This window comes from Mytilus californianus, unplaced genomic scaffold, assembly GCF_021869535.1.
Source record: "Mytilus californianus isolate M0D057914Y unplaced genomic scaffold, xbMytCali1.0.p SCAF_10, whole genome shotgun sequence".
Lineage (NCBI taxonomy): Eukaryota > Metazoa > Mollusca > Bivalvia > Mytilida > Mytilidae > Mytilus > Mytilus californianus.
The window spans coordinates 70550600-70572845 of NW_026262582.1; the positions used below are offsets into that span (position 1 = coordinate 70550600).

At 32.6% G+C, this 22246-nt stretch overlaps 1 protein-coding gene across 6 annotated transcripts in view; it reads left to right on the forward strand.

Annotated features, from left to right (window-relative positions):
* The window catches only part of LOC127718448 (trafficking kinesin-binding protein 1-like), a 78226-nt gene extending 64244 nt beyond the window's left edge, over positions 1-13982 (forward strand). For 5 of the 6 annotated variants that reach the window (XM_052224470.1, XM_052224471.1, XM_052224473.1 and 2 more), the window contains 4 exons: positions 1798-1944; positions 4099-4198; positions 7866-7907; positions 9607-13982. In XM_052224470.1, the coding sequence (XP_052080430.1) occupies positions 1798-1944; positions 4099-4198; positions 7866-7907; positions 9607-10273 (956 nt within the window). In that variant the 3' untranslated portion in view covers positions 10274-13982. The remainder of the gene's footprint in view (positions 1-1797; positions 1945-4098; positions 4199-7865; positions 7908-9606) is intronic. The other variant, XM_052224469.1, reaches the window with a different exon arrangement.
* The last annotated feature ends 8264 nt before the right edge of the window (positions 13983-22246 follow it).

The following is a 22246-nucleotide window of genomic DNA, read 5'->3' on the forward strand; positions in this document are numbered from 1 at the left end:
GAAAAAAATGAAGGGTCCGTGTGCTTGTTTTCGAGATATAAGCCATTGAACATTTGGTGGGGAAATACTTCTCTCTAGACTTTTCATACATTTAACATTGGCACCCGTTTTCTTTAAAAAATTATGAAAAAATAACAAGGACTTTATAGCATTTTCAAATATGGCTATTTAAATTATATGTAATAAAATTATGAAAAGAAAAATAGGGGTTAGCGGGCAAAATTTTTATCGTCACTAACATGGATAAAACTAGAGGATTCCGAATATCTGACAAAAAGTCAAAAACAAGAGTAGCGAACATCCTTAAGGGATAAAGGCTGTTCCAAAATTTATTTGGTATTGGGATGGGAGGCACTCCAATCTATTAGATATGAGTGGTTGTATTTTTCCTTAGAATTTTGTAAGAATTATAAATAAAAGAGTAAAATGAAACTTCTTATGGTTTACATCTTTCTCCCTACACTTAATTCTAGAAACAGCCCTAGAGTTAAGGAAAATAAAAATAACAAAAATACTGAAATCCAAGGAAATTCAAAATAGAAAGTCCTTTATCAAATGGCAGAATCAAAAGCTCAAACACATCAAACCAATGGATAACAACTGTCATATTCCTGACTTGGTACAGGCATTTTCTTATGTAGAAAATGATGAACTAAACCTGGTTTTATAGCTAGCTAAACCTCTCACTTGTATGACAGTCTCATAGAATTTCATAATATTGACAAGAAAGTGTGAACAAAACAAAAAGACATAATAGGTAAAAATGTCAAAAAAAGGGGTACAGCAGTCAACATTGTGTTATAATCTTAATCACTATAAAGACAAATAACTATTTCAACAAAGAAAAATAAAATGGCATATAGACACTCTATAGACAAAGTACATAAACAACAAGAATGTGTCCATAGTACACTGATGCCCCACTCACACTATCATTTTCTTTGTTCAGTGGACCGTAAAATTGGGATCAAAACACTAATTTGGCATTAAAATTAGAAAGATCATATCATAGGATTGGACTTCAACTTCATCAAAAACTACCTTGACCAAAAACTTTAACCGGATGCTGGACAGTATCATTTTCTATGTTCAGTGGACCATAAAATTGGGGTCAAAACTTTAATTTGGCATTAAAATTAGAAAGATCATATCATAGGGAACATGTGTACTAAGTTTCAAGTTGATTGGACTTCAACTTCATCAAAAACTACCTTGACCTAAAACTTTAACCTGAAGCGGGACAGACGGACGGACGGACGGACAAACGAACGGACGCACAGACCGAAAAACATAAAAATGAAAGACAAGAATACAAAATTGACCAAAGCACAATAACACAATGACAGGGTATATAAGTATCAAGCCATGCCAAAGGCAGAACATATCAACCAAACGAACAAAAAAACTCCGATATTTAACAGTAGATAACTATTATGTATCAAGCTCTATATAGAGGGTGGTAAAGGGTTATTTTCGTGCAACGTGTTTTGCCATTTTCATTTTACGTGCAGCCGTGAAAGAGGTTCGTTATTCACCGTGTTTCGTGAAATCTGTAAAAAGGTCAACGTGCAAGAAATTTTTAATTGTTCGTTCATCGTGAAATGGCAATTTTATTTCGCGTTCTTCCGTGCAGATACCCCCCCTTTACGTCCCTCTATAATCAAGATAACACATTGTAGGTTTATATGCAGTTTGTCAAAACTATTAAAATGATGTCAGTATCCATGAAAATTGGTAGCCACAAAATAAAACAAAATCCACTTTATAAATATATTTTTTTAAATTATATATTATCAGGTTCTGTAACTCTTAGGCAGTGGCAACAGTTAGCCACACCAAACATTGGCGGCATATTTGAATCTCGGCCAGGTGTTCAGATCAAGGGAGAAAGAAAACTTGATTTAGAAGAAGAACACCATAATCTCAGTGATCTGGAAGAAGATGGTAAGGATATATCTCTCATTATTAGAATTGATGACGTAAGGGAGACAACTCTTTGTTATTTTTATTATTTTTGAATTTGAACAATTCTAATAAAAATTAAATTTGTGTATTTTAAACGCAAGAATTTAAATATGTCTTTTACTACATTTGAATTATAAAAGAAGATCTTATATTCACAAATTTATACTTTCAAATCAGTATGCTTTTGGTTTTAATGTAGAAAAGAAAAATGTTCTTTTTGAACAAATACATTTCAATAAATTTTGTGATTAATATCAAATCTATTGAAGCAAAATTATTATGAATAAAAAGAGATGTATACACAATATTTATTTCACTGTAAATCAGTTGTGTTGGAAATAAAAAAAGATGCTTACACAATATTAATTTTACTGTAAATCAGTTGTGTTGGAAATAAAAAGAGATGCTTACACAATATTAATTTTACTGTAAATCAGTTGTGTTGCAAATAAAAAAAGATGCTTACACAATATTTATTTCACTGTAAATCAGCTGTGATGCAAATAAAAAGAGGTGCATACACAATATTAATTTTACTGTAAATCAGTTGTGTTGCAAATAAAAAGAGATGCATACACAATATTAATTTCACTGTAAATCAGCTGTGATGCAAATAAAAAGAGATGTATACACAATATTAATTTCACTGTTAAGCAGCCATGATGCAAATAAAAAGAGATGCATACACAATATTAATTTAACTGTAAATCAGTTGTGTTGCAAATACAAAGAAATGCAAACACAATATTTATTTCATTGTAAATTAGCCATGATGCAAATAAAAAGATGTATACACAATATTTATTTTACTGTTAATCAGCCGTGATGCAAATAAAAAAAGATGCATACACAATATTAATTTTTACTGTAAATCAGTTGTGTTGCAAAGAAAAAGATCCTTGTCAGGTATACTGCAGTCTTATTTACACCTGGTAATTTTCAGTAAGAGCTGTTCCAATTAAAACATACATTGTACTCATGGAAGGTACTTTGAAATAGAGTAAAGACCCCTAGAATTAATTTCAGAGACCTGCATTCATTTTAAACCTGTAATAAATAATCGCCTTGCCTGGGATCCTGAGTATGTTTTGATGGAAAAGCCCTGAGGTAGCTTCTAATTTTAATTCCTATCATCACAAATTAGCCACCAAATTTTGTCTCGCCTTGACGGAGTCAAAAAGCGAGACATAGGTATGCTGTTTCTGGCGGCGGCAACAACGGCAGCGGAGTCAACAATGTATTAGTTTGTGATTAGGTCTAGTTCATGGTGAGCCACTAGTGGTAGGTCAATGATATTTGGTATGCAGTAGTATTAGCATTGGCATATCTCATTACCATGGAGATTATTTGGCCCCACCCCATCAGTCAAGGTGTATTGACTTTGAAACTTTGCTTAGTTTACATGTATCAGTTTGTGATTAGGTCAGTTTATGGGAACCACTAGTGGTAGGTCAATGATATTTGGTATGCAGTTGTATAAGCATTGGCATATCTCATTTCCATGGAGATTATTTGGCCCCGCCCCCTCAGTCATGGTCTATTGACTTTAAAACTTTTGCTAAGTTTACATGTATTAGTTTGTGATTAGGTCAGTTTAAGGTGAACCGTTAGTGGTAGGTCAATGAAAATTGGTATGCAGTTGTAGAAGCATTAGCACATCTTATTTCCATGGAGAATATTTGGTCCTTACTTCTCAGTCATGGTCTATTGACTTTGAAACGTTTGCTTAGTTTACATGTATTAGTTTGTGATTAGGTCAGTTTAAGATGCAAGTTTCGTTTCCATGGAGATTATATAACCCTACCCCCTAACTATGGTTCATTGACTTTGAAACTTTTACATAGTTTACAAGTTAATGTTTGTGTTTAGGTTTGTTTAAAGGGAACGACTTATGAAAAGTCAATGGTATTTGGTTAGCAGTTGTATTAGCATTGGAACATCTCATCTCCATGGAGACTGTTTAGCCCTGTACATTCAGTCATGGTTCATTGACTTTGAATATTTGCATAACTTACATGTTAAAGTATTGCTATTTTAATTTCAACATTTGCATTATCAAAATAACAAATAGGCGAGACATATCTCTGTGTTAACAGTTTATTCTTCCTATATGTATTATTTTCTTAATTGTAGACGACTATGAACATTTTCCTGTGAGGACAGCTCAGGATGAAAGCTGGACTATCAATACATACACAAACTCTGTAGTACGACATCCATCTTGTTATCTAAGGTAATTATATAGTTAATGAGCACTAATTTATAAATAACAGCCAATATTGACTTACTGGGGATTCTTTTAATTTCGTGGGTACCAATTTTTATGGATTGCAGAAAACTTGCCTTTTCGTGGATATGTGATTTCGTGGTTTTGCCAATGTCTGCATACAACCTGATAGAAAATTTGTAATTTGTTGAACATTTAAATTCGTAGTTCACCTGTACCCACGAAAACTACGAAAATTGGTATCCAATGAATAATAATGAATCCACAGTAGCTTATTCTACTCATCCACAGAGGGAGAGGTCACCCGGTGGGTAAATTTTCCATCTTCTCTATTTAGTCCATTCAAAAGATATCCTACATCTCAATTTAGGTGGCTTGTCATTTTCACATATTAAGGGCAGCACACTCCAGATCACTCACATTAAATCTTTTTTAAATCTGGAATACTATCAAATTTAACTATTCTTTACAAGACATAATTATGGGTGCATGTTTTATGAAGAAGAAATAAATAGAGAATGTGTCCATATAACATTTTAAAGGGACATAATTCAAGAACAGTAAAAGTGACACAACTCAAATTTTAATATTTGGTTGAGGCCAACTAAAGTTAGAGAACGGAAAATAATTTTTGGACGTACGTACAGACCGACGTACAGACGGACAAGGATAAAACTTAATGCCCCTCTGCTGCGGCAGGGGCATAAAAGTATTGGCATTTCCACGTATTCAGCTGGGGCTGGGGACCATATCAACTTAACTGGCTGTGGCTGGGGATCATATCCACTTAACCGGCTGTGACTGTGGACCATATACACTTAACCAGCTGGTGCTGGGAACTATATCCAATTGACCATCTAGTGCTGGGGACCATATCTACTTAACCAGCTGGGGATAAGGACCATATTCGCTTTACCAGGTAGGACTGGGGACCATATCTAAACAGGCTAGGGCTGGGCACCATATGCATATAACCAGCTGGGATTGGGGATCATATCCACTTACCGGTAACCAACTGGGGGGACCATATCCACTTTACAGGCTGGATTTGGGACCATATCCACTTATCCAACTGGGGGGACCATATCCACCTTACAGGCTGGGTTGGGGACCATATGCACTTAACCAGCTGGGTCTTGGGGACATTTAGAAAGTTTTTTGGCCATTCTTTGCCACTTCCACTATGGATGAATTAAAATAACCATCTCACATAAGCTGAGGTTTAAATCTTCATTTTTAACAGTTATGGTTAACATGTTATAGTTTGATTTTTTATTGGTAAAACTTTATAGAACATTCTGTTAACACTGTAAAGAAGGAGGTATGATAAGGTCACCAATATTTGGAACCAAATATCAAATGCAGAAAAATTCTTCAGTCATTTCAAAATTTTGTTAATTTCTTTGACAAAAAGTAAGATATGATATCATTTGTGACATCATTTTAACATTATCAACACGGCAATATGCAAATATTTGACCTTAATGGTAATTTATACACAAAATGATAAAATAAAAAATGTGTAAAAGCCTTAACCCGAAAAAATTTTCAGTTACATAAATAACTTTGTACAAGTTAAGACATTATTGGTAAGTGCTTGATAAAATTATAATACTTCTTGATTTTCAAATTCATTGATCAAAAGATTGACTTTATCATCCTTTATTCTTTAAAGACTTATGTGATTTTTATATTATTGCAATTATAACTGGGAACTGGTAGCTTTATTTTAACCTAATATTTTCATTCCTTATACTGTGGATTCATTATTATTCGTTGGATACCAATTTTTTGGGTATAGATAGGTGAACCACGAATTCAAATGTTCAACGAATTACAAATTTTCTATAGGCTTTGTATGCAGACTTTGACAAAATCATGAAATCAAATATCCATAAAAATGCAAGTTTTCCTCAATCCACGAAAATAAATGAATCTACAGTACTTTGCATATTTCAGTAGGAAATTCAGGTTGCATTAATATATTTCATATTTCAGCCAAAACTATAATTCTCTTGAATAAGTGAATGGCGATAAAAAAAATATCAAAATTGGCAGTCAATACCAAATTTGAAGTTAAAGGGGAAAGTTAAAATTTGGTGTTGACTAAATTTTAGCCTTTTATTTTTAAATTTTGGTTTTGCATTACACAGCATTTGAAAATACCATTGAAATTTAATAATATGATTGATTATAAATCATTTAAAGTACATTGCAGGTGTTGTGTGCACAGAAAACAGACAAACGTCTTTCTCACAGTAATATTGAATAAGTTTCTTTTTTCCTTAATTAATTGATCAATGTGTTATTTAGGCTAAGGCTGCATGAAATTGTGACATGTTCAGTAACGTTAGTTTGAAATTCTGAACCCAACGTGCATGTCTTATGATCATTGAGATCCATTAAAGAATAAGTAATTGGATATTGTTTTCAGTTCACTGACCTAACTTCATCAGTGTCCAATATGACAGATAAAATTGTTAAGTATTTTTACATTATCTAATGTACAGTCAGTGTACCTACTCTGAAGGTGTAAAGGGGTGGGGTATACTGGTTTACCTCTTACCATCAGTCCTACGAAATTTTTATCAAATTGTTATGCTCCCGCTTTCACTCGAGGAGGCATTTATTGTTACCCATATCCGTAGGTTTGTTGGTCCCGAAATTGGTTTCTGTTCTCTAACTTTAGTTTGCCTCAACTAAATGTGATGAAACTTGTACACCGTGCTTATTACCACAAAACACAGATCAAGTTCAAATTTGGGTGGCGTCACTTTTACCATTCTCTGCTCCTTTATAATGTTAAATGCAAGTGGGGCATCATCTGTGTACCATGGACACATTCTCCATTTATTTTCAAACTACAAATCAGGGCTCTCCAAATTTTGGTTTCAAGCTTCATGTGAGGTCATGTGATGTGATATCACATTCAATCCTCTTTAATTCTGTTTATCAAATACTTGCATATTGCGATATCATTAGAGAGCCAAAGTAGAAACTTGTTCAATCTTACTGTGAACATGTAACATTATATAAATAACACATAGCTGAGAGGGTGATAGAGCAGATAGTTACCCCGAGAAAACATTGTCAACTGAGGCAAAGCCAAGGTTGACAATGTCTTTTGCGAGGAATAACAATCTGCTCTATCACCCTCTCAGATATGTGTTATTTAATTTATTATACTGAATGATCTGTTATTACTGTCTATTAAATTTCAAATTAAAAGAAATAAACTATGACGTCTTGTACATAACAACCATCTGTATTAAATAAAGCGCACACTTAATCAAGCGTCTCCTTGAAGGGTAATAGAGTATTTGCCATGGGATTGAGTAAATTATCTCCCTCGTATTAACTAACCATCTAGCATTTTGACACAAAGTATAATAAATTTTGTTCTTACCTCTAATCTAAGTGATATTTCAATGGTATTTCTAAACGCTGTGTATTTGTTGTTAAGCTTTATCCGTTGTGACATTTTGTTCTTACCTCTAATCTAAGTGATATTTCAATGGTATTTCTAAACACTGTGTATTTGTTGTTAAGCTTTATCCGTTGTGACATTTTGTTCTTACCTCTAATCTAAGTGATATTTCAATGGTATTTCTAAACACTGTGTATTTGTTGTTAAGCTTTATCCGTTGTGACTTTTTGTTTTTCCTTTCTATAGTGAGGACGAGCAATGTGATAGTGACTTAGAAAGTTTAACAGAGTGAGTTTTCATTTATTTTTCTTTTATTTTATTTTAACTGTCCTTTTTAAATAATATGTATTTATTTCTGTGTAAAGATAGCAAGAAGTAATATGTATTTTAGAATTCTAGCTAAAATTTGAATGGATTTACATTTTGTGTCTGTCCAAAGATTCAGTGGTTGTCCTTGATTGCTGTCTATAATATTTATTTATTATGTGTTTTGTATGTACTCATTGAGGCTGTTGTTTTTTTCGTACAATTGATTTACATTTTGTCATTTATAGCTTATATTACTATTAAGCTCATTGTTGAAGCCATACATTATTAGTTACAGTGTGTTAGTGACCTACGATATATATGGGGTCAGTAAATTCGAAACTATCACCCCATGTATTAGGTCACTAGCACTGTGTAACAAATTTATCTTACCGACTATCTTAACATGTGGCATTTAGACTAGTGGCCTATCAAAATAATTGAGTCTTCAATATTAAGAACCTACTTCCATTGGTCTATGCAAAAACAAATGCTAACCACTTGTAAGCTTTAATGTGTTTCCTGCATTTTTTCTCAGTCGTTCATCATCGTTGTTTGGGCAAAAACAATTCAGATTTTTCTTCAAAACATTATTTTTACAAAGGGACGTAACACTGCTACTAACCCAATATTAAAATAAAACATGCCCACTAACCCCATATTAAATATATATGGTCGCCATTTGATCGCATTTAACCAATGATATTCCTAGAAATGTATAAGAGGTAAGATAATGACCTACACAGTTGCTTGCGTCTACATCTTTTGGTCTTTGGTGGATAGTTGTCTCATTGTCAATCATACCACATCTCCTTATACTTAATATCAACAATTTACAGACTATAGGGGGAAAAGATATCAAACACTGACATAATTTGTTTGGCAAATTCTCATTGACCCTTTTTTCTAGACCATGCTGGCCTGGCAGACCCATTTTAAGATATATGTCAGTATTTCCAGTGTTCTCGAAAAGTGGTGGTCTTGTCTATCGACCACCAATAATCATGTAGGTCCTCTAATTTTAAGTGAAGTGGTAGTCCTGATGTCTAGCTAAAAGTGTATTGTTGTTACACTCTTTTTTTAGGCTTTATAATTTTGGTATAGTTCCTGATAATATTCTGTATCAATATGTGATAAGGACCATAAAATTATCCTGCTAATTGGCCTAATCTTTTTCATACCTACATGTACAGAAATAAATGGAAGCAAACATTTTCTACAAATAGAGGACCACCAGATCTTTTTTTTCATCTAAAAACCTCTTTATTGCTCATTTCTTTGTTGTTTTATGACAAATTTTCTACATAAGAAAATGCCTGTACCAAGTCAGGAATATGACAGTTGTTGTCCATTCGTTTGATGTGTTTGTGCTTTTGATTTTGCCATTTGATTAGGGACTTTCCGTTTTGGATTTTCCTCGGAGTTCAGTATTTTTGTGATTTAACTTTTTACTCGATCTACAGCAGTTGGCCGATTATCCCAGATACCACTATATCTGTAGTCTTGATTAAAAAAGATTTCTTGAACTCTGAATTATAGTATATATGGGCTATAAGTCAATGAAACAGCAACCCAACACAATAGAACCAAAAGACTTTTACTTTGTGTGATCAATGTCCTTGTGTGTATGAACAAACAGTATTATCACCCTTTGTTGACGTGATATATTTTATATTTTCAGTACCTCAACTCCTCTTGTCTGCTCACCAAGAATGGCTTCCCAGCATGCACCTAATGTAGGATCTACACCCATGCAAGGAACAGGGCTAGGATTAGCTTCGCTTCTGGGAGCAAGTGATCTCTTACCTCAAACACTGGACAGAGAAAACACTGATAAAACTGAAATAAACAAATCAGACTATACTACAGGTGGTACCTCAGGTTCTAACACAGGTCAAACACACAATTTGGATAAAAACTTCAGTGTCACAGACAATCGGAGGGTGAACTGTTCAACAGTGCCATCTGGTGACAGAAATATTTTTCACAACCATATGAAATCAGTGCCTTCAGATGTTCTTCATAATAGAAGTGAAACAGAAAATTTTATGTCCAAAATCAAAAACACTGGATCTTCTCTTTATGGTTTCCTTGGTAACTGGGGTCAAAGTTCACAAACTAGCACAGAAGTGACAACTGCCAACTCTGCTGCCAGTGGAACCTCACCTGTGTCCAATTTGACAGATAAAGCGACCAATGATAATTCATCAGGATCTAATGTGACGATTATATCTACCAATGACAAGTCGCCTACAAAGTCTTCCATGGTCTCATCCATATTTGGACAACGCGCTGGAGGAAGTGTACTTGGTGCACTGACATCTTTTCAGCGGAGCGGAATATTATGATATTTATGTGATTAAGTGATAAATAACCAATATGCATTTTATCTCGCCTGATCAAGGCCATGTAATATTTATTAATTGTAAAATATTCTGTCATCCAATGTTTTTTAAGTTTTGATATGGTTGTGGTTTATTCTAATAATTTCTTCATAGATCTTGAAACTTTTAAACAGAAAAAGATTTTTTGCTTTAATCTTCACAATATTTTCTGACGTTTCACTTTATTCATGCCATAATAACCAGCTATTTTTTTTCCTTTTAGAATTTAGAAATCTTCCATTCAGAATTTGTAAAATGTTACGTTTTGAAATATCCTAATCATGATTTTTTAATGAGTTAATTTTTGAAGAAATTTGCACAATAATTTGACTTCTAAAAAGACAAGAATTTTCGAGAAAAAAAATTATGACAAAAATTCAGCTTATTTCAGATTTCAAACTTACAAATTTAAAGTGGTGTAGTTACCTCCAAACATTTATTTTTCTGATAGCCATACTGACACAAATCTGTTCATATTTTTGTTGGATTGTAAAATAAATGGCAAAAGTTGCCTAAGATTCAAATTGAAACTAGCCTAGTGGGCCCCAGGTTTATAAACAGGATTGTGTAACAAGTACTAGTCTTTCAATATGCATTTGTAATTTATACAACTGTATATCAGTGCTTTTTGTTAATATATATATTGTGGTTTTCTTACATATGAACAATGATGAATACATCTTAGGTCACAGTTATACTTTCTACATGTATTAGAAAAGAGAGGAATTCCGTTCAAATGGATGTGGGAATAAAGGAAAGGATTTCAAAAAATGCCTAATCCATCTAAACAACCAACATACTTGTTTTAAGTGGTTTTACATATGTTTATCATGCAACCATGAATTTAAATTACACACAACTCATTCAAAACTGAAATTAGAATTTGGTCTGTTTAAATTCAACACCCAACATATTAAATATCTGAATTCACCAAAATGTGTTCAAAGTAAATACATTGTTCTACAATTTAAAAAGGTTAACCAGATTTTTTAAGGACGACTATTAAGGGGTTACAGGACACCTAAGGGAGTTAACTCTTTAAAAATCAACTGAACGTTTTAATCACATTCTAATAATTAGGAGAATTTAAGCTTCTCAATGATCAAAATTAGTGATTGTCAAACTGCTATATATATATTCAATGAAATTATTCCCATAAATTGTGTGGTACAAATTTCTTAAAATTTTAATATTTTTGTCAACAAGTCAAAGTAAATACTTCCTCAAAATTGTATGAAAATTAAACAAGCCAACTCTTATTTTAGTCAAAGTGTTGATTACCCTCTTAAGTTGCATGCTAAAGATTCTCCCCTCCATGTAGAAACTATATTGTTATTGATGACTAGTATTACAATGTGTAACTTTACATATTCAGTTATGAAAGGTTTTGTACTTTTGGGGGATTTTTTTACTGCAACAATTTTGTAGATTTATAGTTAAGTCATAAGTGGGTTTGAAAATAAAAATTGACTATTTGTATATCATTTAGACAAATTTGTTATCTCTTTGTATGGTCAAAATAGCAAAGTTTTTATTGGATTCATTTTTTTCAGCGAAAATTTGTGAATTCATTATTTTTTCATGTTTTTCTCGTGAGAAGATTTGAGAATCTGAAGTTTTACAGGGATTTTTTATTTGCTTCTTGTTTTTAATTAAAGAAGTTTTCGTTCATATTTGTAAAATAATTCTTATTTAGGTATTTGCATTGATATCAAAACCTATGCCTAGTAGTCAAATTCTCATAGGTGCTTAAAATGGTATGGTAGAAAATATAAATTTATAAAATTGTAAATACTAATTGTTTTGTACATAAAGTAGGCATATTTAAATATATGTAAATTAAAGATGTGCTATATTTAGATATATTTATATTCTAGTGCTTTTAATTGGGCATTTTTTTTTTTATTCCTTCTTTTTCTTTTCCTTTTTCCTTGCTTCCTTGCCTATTTAGACTTTTTGGAGTAGAATTATTATTCTTAAATGCATTCATAAGTTTCACAGAAACTATCCAGCTATCTAAGAATACAGCTTCACACATTCTGCTTATACATTTAGTTGCTCAAGGTTTAAGAAGTATTAATAAGGATTTTGTAACTGTTAAACTGTAAAAATGGATATTTCTTTTAAAAAATGTTGTCATTGTAATTAGTAACTTCATACCAGCATATTCACATAGTTCAATTATTTTGAATTACATTGGATAAACCAGTTAATTCATAATTTCGTGAGAGAATTAATTTCTTGTGAATTTTGTAAGTACAAATATATTCTCTTTCCTTATATGAATGCATAAACAACATTTGAAAATTGTGCTAATAAATCATAGTGATAATGACTTCAAAAAATGAATGGCTAGAAAAAAGTTCTGCAATTTAGCGTTGATTCGTAATTTTATGAAAGAATGAATTACTTGAATTTTGCGATTACAAAAATAACTCTTAATATATATATTTTTTATATATATATATATATATGACAAATGTTTATTTTTTCTCACATGAATACATTAACAACATTTGAAATCATGGTAATATTGACTTCAACAAAGTGATTGTCAAGAAAAAAATTCTGCAATAAGAATTTGGTATTCAGTATACGTGGTATATGATTTCAATATTTTAAATAGATAGTTTCATTACAACATTATACCAAACAATCTGGTGGATGTCACAAATCAGGAACGACTATGAGCTATTTTTAAATATTTTACACAAACTCATTTTTATGTATAGGATATTTCATGCTTTTATGTTTTGCCGTCATCTTTTGTATCTATGCAAGCCAAACACATTATGAATTTCAGGTGAAGGATTCTTGTAAATTCCCAGTGTAAATTCAGTCATTATTAGCAAATACCAAAATTACAAAATTTTTAACAACTCCTTGCACATGGTTTTTGGCTTAGTTTATTTCTATTGAGTTGTTTTAAAATTCTAATTAATGAGCTTTTTTAATTGTTATTAATAGTTTAAATGAAAATAAGAAATATATTTCTTTCTTTAGAGCCAGATTTTCACACCAAAGGACTCCATACTTTTAAATTTTCAGTCCAACATTTTAATCATAAGTTTTATCGTAGAATTTTTCAGGAAAACTGAAATTAGAGGGTTAAATAATTAAAATGTAGAGTTAACAAGTAAACCATCTTGAATTTTCATGGTATTCACCTGATACTAAATCTAAATTTAACCTCAGTTTTTTAAAATATTGAATGAAAAAGGTTAAACTCGTTTTTCCAAAGCATTGTACATTGTGCAAGTATTATTATGAAAGTTAAGAAATGTTAAGCCGTCTGTCCAACCAATTGAACCTACAGGTTAGGACTCGTGCATACCAACAATTGACTCACTCTGTGTCCACTCAATGGCCAGCAGATTAATTATCACATGAGTTTTCCTGATAGAGGGCTAAATCATCAAAGATAGCTTTAATAAAAGTATTGCTAGCATTAAGGTAACATTATTTTAATTATTCCAGCTTTGGAATCCTAGGATTTAGCAACGTTAGTTTGTTTTTCTTCATTTATCATTTCCCTAATTGTAGATATTTATATTTTGTGTGTTTTTATTTTCCATTGTTAAGTTTTATGTTGTTTTTGTTTTGTTTTTGGTGCTTATTCACTAGAAACAATCAGAACTTATATCATGATGATATTAAAACAAAATAAATTAAATCTGTGTTTTAGTTTATGTTGCCATGGCAAACTGTTATAAATATACTGTTACATGTATATCATTAACGGTAGCAATCTTACTGCAACTGTCTTCAGTTTTGGGTGAGGCCAAAAAAAGGTCTGGAACTTTCTCTTCAAATGATCAGTCATTCTGAAAATGCATGAAACATTTGCCGATGGACATTAAGTAAGCAATAACTTATCAATCAAATGATATGCCAATATTGAAATCTACACAAATTCAACACTGGAAAAATAATTTGTTTTACAATTGGATGAGATCTGTTGTAAATAAATTTAAAAAAACAAAAAGAGTGCATTATACGGCATCCCAACAAACATTAAAACTTGAAAAGAAATCTTAGAGGTGCTCTATTTTCATCTTCCTTTTTATAAATATCACTTATTATGAGTAATATGTTAACTCTATCTGGTATATGGATTACTTGCAATGTCTACATGTCTGTCAGACAGAGTTCACCTGACCTTGACCCCATTTCATGGATCAGTGATTAAGGTTAAAGTTATTTGATTAGGTCAACTATGATGGTGCTAAGAATGATTGTAAGGCGTACATGTCTGTCTGTAATGTATCATATGACCTTGACTTCATTTTCACGGTTCATTGGTCAATAGTAAGTTTTCACGGTTTGGTTTGCTTCTTTGATACTATAAGCAAAAGATCAACTATATTTAGTGTATGTAATGATTTTAAATTGTTCATGTCTGTCTGCCCTGGTTTATCTGTCTGTGACCTTATTTTCATCAATTGATAATGTTAAGTTCATGTGATACTTTTAATAAAACTTTTATTTTCAAAACTGTCAACATTAAAACAATAAGGTTTAGTAAAGCAGGTGGGACATTTCAGCCTGCACACTCTTGTATAAAATACACGACAAACATCAACTCTTGAATAAAATCTTTTTTTTTGAAACCAGCAGCAGTAAACACTGCAGAGCTGTTGTTCCTAGTAAATACTGCAGAGCTGCTGTTGCTAGTAAATACTGCAGAGCTGTTGTTCCTAAGTAAATACTGTAAAGCTTTTGTTCCTAGTAAATACTGCAGAGCTGTTGTTCCTAGTATATACTGTAAAGCTGTTGTTCTTAGTAAATACTGCAGGGCTGTTGTTCCTAGTAAATACTGCAAAGCTGTTGTTCCTAGTAAGTACTGCAGAGCTGTTGTTCCTTGTAAATACTGTAAAGCTGTTGTTCCTAGTAAATAGTGTGAAGCTATTAGTCTTAGTAAATACTGCAAACCTGTTGTTCCTAGTAATAAAGCTGTTGTTCCTAGTAAATACTGCAAAGCTGTTGTTCCTAGTAAGTACTGTAAAGCTGTTGTTCCTAGTAAATACTGCAGAGCTGTTGTTCCTATTAAATACTGCAGAGCTATTGTTCCTTGTAGATACTCTAAAGCTGTTGTTCCAAGTAAATAGTGTGAAGCTATTGTTCTAGTAAATACTGCAAAGCTGTTGGTCCTTGTAAATACTGTAAAGCTGTTGTTCCTAGTAAAAACTGCAAAGCTGTTGTTCCTCATAAATACTGCAGAGCTGGTGTTCCTAGGAAATACTGCAGAGATGTTGTTCTTAGTAAATACTGCAAATCTGTTGTTACTAGTAAATACTGTAAAGCTGATGTTCCTTGTAAATAATGTAAAGGTATTGTTCCCAGTAAATACTGCAAAGCTGATGTTCTAGTAAATACTGTAAAGCTGTTGTTCCTAGTAAATACTGCAAAGCTGATGTTCCTAGTAAATACTGTAAAGCTGTTGTTCCTAGTAAATACTGTAAAGCTAATGTTCCTTGTAAATAATGTAAAGGTGTTGTTCCCAGTAAATACGGTAAAGCTGTTGTTCCCTGTAAATACTGTAGAGCTGTTGTTCCTAGTAAATATTCTAAAGCTATTGTTCCTTGTAAATACTGTAAAGCTGTTGTTCCTTGTAAATACTGCAGAGCTGTTGTTCCTTGTAAATACTGTAAAGCTGTTGTTCCTTGTAAATACTGCAGAGCTGTTGTTCCTTGTAAATACTGTAAAGCTGTTGTTCCTAGTAAATACTGCAGAGTTGTTGTTCCTAGTAAATACTGTAAAGCTGATGGTTACCAAATGTATATTGTAGACCATAATTACTATACTCCTTTGAAATATTGTTATATTAATAAAAGTAATTCATAAGAAGCTGATGGAATACTTTATAGATATTAAAATTGCGAATGGAAACGAAGAATGTGTCAGAGAGACAACAACCCGGCCAAAGATCAGAAAACAGCCTAAATCCACCAATGGGTCTTCAACGCAGTGAGAAAATGGCGCACCCAGAGGCGGGCTTCACCGAGTTGGCCCCTAGACAAAAATGTATACTAGTTCAGCGAAATGGACACCACACTAAACTCTGAGACTAACAAAGGCTAGAGGTTCCTGACTTGGGACAGGCGCATAAATGCGGCGTGGTTAAACATTTTTTGTGAGATCTCAACTCTCCCTTATACGATCTTAAACCTCTAGCTATACCTTTAGACAATGTAGAATAAACAAGTACAACGCAATACGCACAGTATAACTGAATATATTAAACAGATCTTGACGTCGCGGCCATAAATTTTCATAAATAGCAAAATACAAAATGACCCATGCATATAAAGCCCGCCTCCGGGTGCGGGATTTTTTTTTCCGCCACATTGCAGACCCATTGGTGTCCTTGGGCTGCTTTCTGCTCTTCGGTCAGGTTGTTGTGTCTAAAACTTTCCCCGTTACCATTCTTAATTTTACTATTTAATATTTATAAAGTGTTCCACCAGATTCTTATGAATTACTTTAAATTCTCAATATCAACAAATCCTTTAAACTTATTACAACGATTCTGTCCGAATAACTTGACAGATTTTTTTTTCAATCTGTACTTGATGAACATGCAATAAACCCATTTTAGCCTAGGTACCCCCCATAAACCTGGAGATATCATATCTAGTTACCCTTTATTTACCCTTTACTTAAGGAATGACTGTAATATTTTTTCTGTCTATGAAGAAATAACATAAAAAATGTGGTGAGGGGGGGGGTAGGACCTTTATCGGGACTCTGGGATCGGGTGTTTTTAAGCTCGTGATTCCGGGATTGATCCTTTCGGGATCCGGGATTTCTTTTTTCGAATTTCGGGATGTCGGGATTTAAGTTTTTTTAAATTCGGGACCTCGGGATTCCATGTTTTTAAGCCCGGGATTTCGGGATCAGCCCCCCCCCCCCCCCCCCCCCCCCCCCCCTCTGTGGTGCACACTGAATAACCCGCGTAGCGGGTTATTTAAAAGTGTGCACCACATTTTTTATGTTATTTCGAATAGACAGAAAAAATATTAGTCATTTCTTATAATTTAATCCTAAATTCAATTTTAGACCTGAGTAAACCATGAAAAAACGTTGATGACGTCACGGTCACATGACAAAATTATGTCTATGAGCTGATAAACAAAACAACGTCAGCCAATCAGAAGACGCGTTACATCCCAAATAATAAATTATTTCGTAAGAAACACATTCTGTCATTGTTCTAGTGGAGAAAGTATTACAGTATATTTCTTCCATATAGAACTTATATTACTCTAATAAAATAGATAATGGAAACGGGGAATGGGTCAAAGAGACATCAACCCGACCAAAGAGCAGAAAACAGCCCAAAGCCACCAATGGGTCTTCAATGCAGCGAGAAAATTCCGCACCCCGAGGCAGGATCCAGCTGGCCCCTAAACAAAAATTTGTACTAGTTCAGCGAAAATGGAAGTCACACTAAACTCCGAAACATATAAATGAACCAAAATAAAAAAGAAGATCTAGACTAACAAAGGTCAGAGACTCCTGACTTAGGACAGGCGCAAACATGCGGCAGGGTTAAACCTGTTTTGTGAGATTTCGACCCCCCTTTTATACCTCTAGCCAATGTAGAATAAACAAACACACAGCAATACACACAGTAAATCTCGGTTTTAAAGAAGTCCGAGTCCGATGTTAGAATAGGTAACAGAAGAAACTAAGCCAAATGGCAATGATACATATAAATTAACAAAGGACTAAACTAGCAGTTACTGACATGCCAGCTCCAACCGTCAATTAAACTGATTGAAATATTATGTCTTCATCATATGGAAATCAAGCACAATCCCTCCCGTTAGGGGTTTAGTGTCATACCATCATGAAATTTACGAGAGGAACAAAACCCTTATCATGCCAACAACTGCTTTTAGAATAAATGTGTTTATTTCCGATGCAAAGACCCTATGAGTGAATCAATATTAATTCCAAAAAATGCCATCTTCAGTGACTTGACAACAGTATCGTAACTATATCCCTTCTGAATAAGTCTGTTTACAGGTTTGGTTAGCTTTTGAGGTGAATGACGACATTTTCGTGCTAATATGAATAAGAAGATGTGGTATGAGTGCCAATGAGACAACTCTCCATCCAAGTCACAATGTATAAAAAGTATCAATTACAGGTCAAAGCGGTCTCACTAATTAGCGACAACAAGAATTTTAGCGACAAGAAGCGACAACAAGAATTATTTTAGCGACAAGAAGCGACAAGAAACTATTTAGCGACAAGAAAACATATTTTTTTTAATTAAAATTAATTATTGCAATAAATATTAAAAGAATATGCAAAAGAAAATAATTTTAGCGACAAGAAAGTTAAAATTGATAGAAAAAAATGAAACATTATTTACATAATATTTTATCATCTATTATGTATAACAGCCAGTATTACGTTTAATTATTGTATTATGAGATTACTTTTCCTTGTGTTTTAGAACATATTATTTATCTTATAATTTGTTTTTTAAAACTCTTTTCGTGCAATATATATTAAGCTCGCAAAATGAATTATTTGTGCATCATTGTCCTGAAAATATTGACACAAATTGTGAAATACAAAGAACTGAAATCAAACAAGAGGAAACTTGAAGAAAATTGAAATGTGAATGTTTTCATCTTTTTATTTGTTTATTGCCTCATTAAACGATATTTATCATGTTTATGCATATTGATTGAAGATGAAAGGAAATTAATGACAATCTTGAGTTTTCAACAGGTGTTCACTATTTACAATGATTGTATATTCTGGCGCGTGTAATTGTATAGTCTGACGCGTGTACAAAGTTGAAGGTGTTAATTGGATGTTATTGTAGCAATAAAACAGGGGACACGCGCCTCGTTAATCTCATTTGATGTTCCACATTGTGTGTACTGTTATTACCTTAGGGTGAAGCCACATCTAATGTTGTTCCTATCAAGTAAACCATTATAGGTCAAAGTACGGCCTTCAATACTGAGCCTTGGCTCACACCGAACGGCAAGCTATAAAGGACCCCAAAATGACTAGTGTAAAACAATTCAAACAGGAAAACCAACGGTCTAATATATTTAAAAAAAAAACAGAAACGAGAAACATCTATCATGAACCACGCCAACAAAAGACAACTATTTAATAATGCATATATTCTACCATATATAGACTATTGCAGTTCAGTTTGGGGAAATTTATTACAAAAAGATTCAGATAGAATCATAAAACTTCAAAAAAGAGTAGCAAGAATTATACTTGAATGCGATATTTCTGTTCCATCTAATTTTATGTTTTCATCTTTAAAATGGCTATATCTTTTACAAAAAGAATAAAATACCAACAATCAATTCTAATGTATAAAATTGTAAATGGACTAACACCTGATTACTTAGCAATGCTAAATATTAATGATATGCAACACCACAACTTACGATCTGTCTCTAATAATGATCTTTTTGTTCCAAGACCAAATACAAATTTTTATAAAAAATCTTTTCATTATTCTGCAACAAAGGTATGGAATAATTTACCACTCAAAATAAAAAATTGTCGAAATGTGGAATTATTTAAGAAACATTGTTATAATCATTTTCTTGAAAATTCTACGCAAGTCGAATAATTTGTTTTCTTTCTTTTGTTGTAAGAATAAGAAAATTTAATCGAAACTTTACCAATTATTGCCATTTATTGCCATTTGTATGTTTGAATGATTGAATTATGTATATACTAGTAATATACATTGTATTTTAATGTATGAATGTATAAATGTTAACTGTATATAGATATTAGAAGATGTGGTATGAGTGCCAATGAGACAACTCTCCATCCAAGTCAAAATTTATAAAAGTAAACCATTATAGGTCACAGTACGGTCTTCAACACGGAGTCTTGGCTCACACCGAACAGTAAGCTATAAATGGCCCCAAAAAATTACTAGTGTAAAACCTCCAAACGGGAAAACCAACGGTCTAATCTATATAAAAAACGAGAAACGAGAAACATGTATTTTGTTTGAGGGCCTCAATGAAAATTAGACTACTTCTAATTGAGTTACCCTCTTTAAATAAAGAATCTATTATTATTACTATTATTACTGAAACAGGCTCCTGACTAAGGACAGGTGCATAAAAATGCAGCGGGTTTAAATGTTTTAAGAGGCGCCAACCTTCACCCTAACCTGAGACAGTAGTGCAACATTACAACATAAAAAGACACACTATAAAATATCAAAGGATTAAGTCGATCAAAAAGACATTTAAACAAAAACAAGTAAACATACAACGAAGGACTGAGTTGCTGTATTATGTGTATATCATATTTGTTTTTCGTTTATTGTTTATTGTTTTGTCATTTCGGGCCTTTAATGGCTTGGTAGTATGGGTTTTGTTAATTGCCGAAGGCCGCGGTGACTTTTAGTTGTTAACTTCTACGTCAGTTTGGTCATTGTGGAGAGTTGTCTCATTGGCAACAATACCACATCTTCTTATTTTTGTCACAGATGATTTATTCCTATCGTTTTCGCATTCATTTATTTCACAATCATAATCATGTTTGTTTCATATACTAGTTTTATTTCATAAATTCATATATCATGTATACGTTCATATTCAGGAGTTCATCCGATTTCATATTCCATTTGACCTGACCTGACATGACATGACATGACATGACCTGGAATGACTTGAAGTTCGCTTTATACATGTACTATAAACATTTAATGTATGTACGAGTAAGTTTTCGGCCGGCATACTTTCACCCGCGGAAAGATTTTAAGTTGTAATTTGAAAGGTACTAACTGGTCACTATTACTCGGTTTGGTTCATTAGTCGATGTATAACGTCGTTGATTTAAAACTACGATTTTTTCATTTTGCATTACTTTTGGTACTTGGGGACAGGACATTTTTTAGCACTCCCCTTTTTTTCAAAATCCGTTATTTGTTTGTTTTCATAAATTAATAAAAGGGGGGGGGGGGCTAAAAAAAACTTGTCCTGTCCCCAAGTACCTTTGACACTTTCCGGTATTTATGATATAATTTATATTTGGCTTTCGGAGGTTTTTGTTTCAATTTGGATAAAGTATATAGTTGCCATTTATATTTGCGTCATGACATTAAATAATTCGACCTGTTGTTTATGAGTCTTAAATGTTATATTTTCAGGTGCTATTTTTAATTAATTAAAAATATATAATTGGCGACTGAAGATTAAAGAAATAGACTTTATACTGTTCGAATTATTTCGGTTCTTTACATTTAGCTAATGATACAACTTGTTATGATTTTTATAACATAACAATGAATTTTGATTGGTTCCTTTATAGACTTGTGATTTAAAGGAATTAAAGTTTTTCATTCTGCCGTTGATAGCCGAAAACTAACCCTCCCATTATTTATCCCACCCAATATTTATGATCAGTAGTTTCATTCTCATTTTCTGTGGAAGTTTTATTTTTCAGCGTATGTTCCTTGCTGATTTGTTACTGTGGATAGACGAATTTACAATGTAATTGAGTGATTAAAGGACGATCGAGCAACTTAGTTTATACCTGATAATTTGGATTCGGATTATTTCGTAATGGATTCAGACATTTCAGATTTATTGTTACCCGCTGGATATAGACGTGTGAGCAAAGTGTTGTTGATAAATGGTGCTGAACATTGATTGAATTAACTTTAACGTCTATTATTGTTTTTTCATATGAAATTGTAATAATTTTGCCAAAATTAAATGTTTTATTTTAATTCGCTTTAATCATTTCTTAGCATTTAATTAGTATTGCTTTGCATCCATGGTTTATATATCTGCGTCTATTTACTTCGTAAGAGCAAATTAAATAAAATTATGTTCGCCTATCACTAGTATTAAAGCAGTTGTAAAGCCATTTCATAAACAAGAGTGTCAATTTCTAACTATGACGGGTTCATATTCTATT